The sequence below is a fragment of the Orycteropus afer genome, unplaced genomic scaffold (assembly GCF_000298275.1).
Source record: "Orycteropus afer afer isolate SDZICR_OR568_19922 unplaced genomic scaffold, OryAfe1.0 scaffold00083, whole genome shotgun sequence".
NCBI lineage: Eukaryota > Metazoa > Chordata > Mammalia > Tubulidentata > Orycteropodidae > Orycteropus > Orycteropus afer.
Window position 1 is genome coordinate 5,686,469 of NW_006921670.1, and position 5,204 is coordinate 5,691,672.

General features: G+C 37.7%; 1 protein-coding gene across 1 annotated transcript in view; it reads left to right on the forward strand.

Annotated features, from left to right (window-relative positions):
• The window catches only part of XPNPEP3 (X-prolyl aminopeptidase 3), a 67,919-nt gene that overhangs the window by 43,477 nt on the left and 19,238 nt on the right, over positions 1-5,204 (forward strand). The window contains exon 6 of the mRNA XM_007941772.2: positions 1,239-1,306. Within this exon, the coding sequence (XP_007939963.2) occupies positions 1,239-1,306 (68 nt within the window). The remainder of the gene's footprint in view (positions 1-1,238; positions 1,307-5,204) is intronic.

Genomic DNA, 5,204 nt, shown 5'->3' on the forward strand with positions numbered 1-5,204 from the left:
GGGTGACATGTCCCACTGCTGCTTAGGCATGTGGGTTGGAATATGGATATATTTGGAGTAAATGACTAAAGAAATATACAGGTCTCATCTGGGTCAGGTTAGCTGCCTTTACAAAGTCCCTGATTATTTTTCTGAGATCGTTTTGCTCATCATATCACAGGATCAGGCACCTGGAAACAGCGTTAGTGTATGCACACACACACGCACGCACGCACACACACATTTTGGGTTTTTTGTTTTGGTTTTTGAAGTTTATTTTTCTGTGATTGCAAAAATAATAATTTGGCTCATAGTGTTTTTTGTTGTTATTCTGAGACTGTTGTGCGTGTGATGGGATAAAACAAGTGTGTAATTATGAGGTCTTTTCATTCTATCATCCCTATGTCCCTGAGAACAGGATTCTCAGGATGGAAGCAAACAACTAACAAATGAAATAGAGATTAAGTAAAAGCTCCATAGCCTCAGATTTTAAATGGAAGTATCAACATGAGCTCATAAAGTTTTTTCTCTTTGTATATATATTTTTTTTTATTTGCCCTAGTTCTGTCCACTGAAAAGACTGGAAATAATCACCAACTTAGTATCAATGACTATTCCTAGCATCACAATTATGATCTTGAAATACAAATTTTCACTAAAGGAAATGAGGACTTCCTGGAGAATTGACTGATTATAGATCTGGGCCACGAAATTCACAAAAACACACCTGGATTACATGGGGTCATGGCAGAAGGCTCAGAAACCAACTTAAAGAGATCCTGCAGACAGGATACTTTATGCTTCACAAGTATAATTGCAGTGAGTTTAGACTGCTCAGATAAATATAATTCCATGAGTTTATAATCATATTTTTAAAAGAAAGAAATCGGTCATCTTCAAGGATGAACCTATTGGTTACATTGAAAACTGGTAAGTAAAAGGAAGACTCAAGAGTCTGTCCTACCTTTAGTATATTAACCATACACTGGGTAACCAAACAGATTAGGGGAAGTATCTCTTTTCAAATATTCCAAGGAATAAATGAGAAAGAAAATATAAAATTAGAATACGACCATCTTGCAACCCCCGTGAATAAATGAATAAATACAAGCACTAAGCACCAGCAGCTTCTCAGGTCACACAAAGGGAGACAGTTAGACATGTGCATTTTATAATTTTGCCAAATGCTTCATATAATCTCATCAACAGGATTGAATGTGAGTCTGATCCATTCTCTGGATACTTTTGCCAATTTTCAGGAAATTAAAAGGACAAAGGAACATATTGAACTGCACCAAGAGTGTGCTATTAGCAGATCCAAACTGTGGTAAACTCTGTAGATCAAACAGCCTGCCTGGATTCTTTAACAGGAATTGAGAAAGAGTGGAGGACATACCTGTTGATTAAAAAAGAGTTAAAAAGAAATACCAAACTTATTTAAAATGAACAGGAAGAAAATTGCCTTGGGGATTTACATTTGGGTGATACAAATATTTTTGAAAATACAAGGAATGAAGAGAGACTGCTAAGAGATATGGAGGTCTTTGGGAACCATGATGAAAAAGTTCTATAATTAGTGGGATAACCGGTTGCACAACTCTGAATAAACGAAAAATCACGCAATTGTACATTTTAAAAGGGTAGATTTTATAATAGATAAATTCTGTATCGATAAAAATGATAAATACATTAAAAAACCCACCAGGAGTAATCACTATAAAAATTTTAGGATAATGATTACTTAATTGGAAAGATTATAATTGAAATGAGACACATGAGAAAGGGCTTCTGGGATAATTGGCCTACTTCTATATTTTGACTTGACTGCTGTTCACTTTATAGTAATTTCTCAAGGTGCACGTTTGATTTGTTTGGTTTTCTGTATCATGTTTTGTTTTACAAAGAAAAATTTTTTTTTAGTGTGATTTGTGTGAAAATTTACAGAGCAAATTCACTTTCCATACAGAAGTTCACATACACTTTGTCTCATGACATTGACCGTAATTTACCACAGTGTAACAGCTCCCTTCCTACTTCCTCCCAATAGTTACCTCTACCTTGTGCCCATCCCTCCATGCACTCCTGCCCCCTGAGCTGTCTTCCTGTACATAAGCAGCCCTTCTTTCTCCCATGATTGTTCTCTCCAAGGAGTGTATCTACCTGAGGTAAATGTTCAACTCATGCCTGTCTTTTGTTTGGCTGGAAGCCACAGGTGTGGGTTCAATTACAGATCAAAAGGGTAGCTAGGGACCATAGTCTCAGTGGTTCCCCCAGGCTCTATCGGACCACCAAAACTGGTCCCCCCTAAGAAAAGATTTTTAAAAAGAAAACTATATGGAGATTCTAAAATTGAAAATTACAGAAGCTCAAATGTGTAATTCACTAAAAGAAAAAAAAAGCAAAACTCACTGCCATCAGGTCAATTCTGACTCATAGCGACCCCCTTTGGGTTTCCAAGGCAGTAAATCTTTACTTGCCCAGTCTTCCTTCCATGGAGTGGCTGGTGGGTTTGAACCACCAACCTTCTGGTTAGCAGTCAAATGCCTTAGGTACTATGCCATCAGAGCTCCTTGTATAATTCACTGTTGTTATGTGCCATCGAGTTGGACCCAACTCATAGCAACCCCTCCTTGGGTTTCCGAGGCAGTATCACTACAGAAGCAGATTGCCCAACCTTCCTTCCGAGGAGTGGCTGGTGGGTTTGAGCCGCCAGCCTTCTGGTTGGCAGTCAAGTGCCTTAGCCACTATGCTACCAGAGCTCCTGTATAATTCACTAGATGGACTTAAAAGCAGATTTTAAACAGCAAAAGAATCAGTGAACTTGAATACAGATAAATTGAAATTACCCAGTGTGAAGAACAGAAGTGTGATGGATAAAGATGAACGAAGCCTCTGGGATCTGTGAGAATTTTCAATAAATTGACCTTATTTTGTAATCCCAGAGGTTGAGGAGAGAGAAAACAGGACCAAAAAAAAAAAAGGTAGGAAAGAAATAGTGGTCAAAAACTTGTAAGAAAATTTAATAACCATTTATGATAAAAACTCTAAACAAACAGAATCAAATATCCTTAACCTAATAAAGACCAGCTTTGAAAAACTACAGTTTACACAGTATTGATGGCAAAACACTTCAGATTAGAACGAGACAAGGAAGCCCATTTCTCGTCATTGTCGTTCTGGAGGTCTGAGCCAGAGCAGGATGGTGAGCAAATGAAAGAAAAGGCATAACTATTGGGGGAAAAGGAATAAAATGTCCCTGTTGGAAGATGAGACGATTATTTACATATAAAATCCTGAGAAACCATCAAAAACTACAAGAGCTAATAAGTGTGTTTAGCAAGGTCTCAGAATACATGGTCAGTATACAAATATCCATCTGTATTTCTATATGCTGGCAAAAAAAATTAGAAAATGAAATTTTAGTATTTCATTTATAGTAGTAAAATATTTGGGATAATATTTGGCATAAAATATTTGGGGATAAATTTAATAAAAGATGTGCAGAATCTCCACAATGCAACCTGCAAAATCCCACTGAGAAAATTTTAAGTCCTATGTAAATGAAGAGAGAGTTTATATTCATGAATTGAGAGATTAAATATTGCCAAGGTATCCTTTCTTCTCAAATTAATCCATAGATTCAACATGGTTCCAAGCATAATTCAAGTAGGATTTTTGAGTAGAAATTGAAAACTTGATTTTAAACTGTATCTGGAAATGCAGGTGACCTTGAGTAACAAAACCAATCTTGAGAAGAGCAAAGATGAAAGGTTTAAACTACTGTCAAAGCTTATTGTGTTGTTCGGTGCCATTGCATTGACTCCAACTTATAGTGACCCTGTATACAACAGAATGAATCACTGCCCAGTTCTGTGCCATCATTACAGTCCTTGCTGTGCTTGGCCCTGTCATTGGAGACATTGTGTCAGTCCATCTCATTGAGGGTCTTCCCCTTTTTCACCAACCCTCTGCTTTACCAAGCGTGCTGTCCTTCTCCAGGTAATGGTCCTTTCTGACATCATGACCAAAGTAGGTGAGGTGAAGTCTGGCCATTCTTGCTTCCAAGAAGCATTCTGGTTACACTTCCTCCAGGACAGATTTCTTGGTACTTCTGGTAGTCCATGGTGCATGCAGTATTCTTCACCAACACCACAGTTCTAAGGCATCAACTCTTCTTTGGACTTCCTTATTCATTGTTCATCTTTCACATGCATATGAGGCTGTTGCAAATACCATGTTTGCGTCAGGTTCACTAGTCTTCAAAGTGACATCTTTGCCCTGTAACACTTTAAAGAGGTCCCCTGCAGCAGATGTGCCCAGTGCAATATGACGTCTAATTTCTTGATTACTGCTGCCATGGATGTGGATTGAAGAGCCAAATAAAATGAAATCCCTAACAACTTCAACCTTTTCGCCATTTATCATGGTACTGCTTATTGGTCCAGTTGTGAAGATTTTCGTTTTCTTTATGTTGAAGTGTAATCCATACTGAAGGCTGTGGTCTTTGATCTTGATCAGTAAGTGCTTCGAGTCATTGTCACTTACAGCAAGCAAAATTGTGTCATCTGCATATCACAGGTTGTTAATGAGCCTTCCTCCAATCCCGATGTTCCATTCTTCATATAGTCCAGTATCTTGGATTATTTGCTTAGTATACAGATAGAGTTGAGTAAGTGTGGTGAAAGAATACAACCCTGACATACACCGTTCCTGATTTTAAACCATGTAGGATCCCCTTGTTCTGTTTGAAGAACAGCTTCTTGGTCTTTATACAGGCTCCTCATGAGCACAATAAAATATTTTAGAATTCCAGTTCTTCACAGTGTTATCCATAACTTGTTATAATCCACATAATTGAGTGTCTTTGCATAGTCCGTAAAACACAGGTAAACACCTGGTATTCTTTGCTTTCAGCCAAGATCCATCTGATATCAGCAATGATATCCCTCATTCCACATCCTGTTCTGAATCCAGCTTTAATTTCTGGAGGTTCCCTATCAATATACTACTGCAACCATTTTTGAATTATCTACATCAGAATTTTACTTGTGTATGACATTAATGATGCTGTTCAATAATTTCCACATTCTGTGGGATCATCTTTCTTTGAAATGGGCACAAATGGAGATCTCTTCCAGTCAATTGGCCAGATAGCTTTCTTCCAAATTTCTTGGCATAAATGAGTAAGTGCCTCCAACACTGCGTACGTTTGTTGAAACATCTCA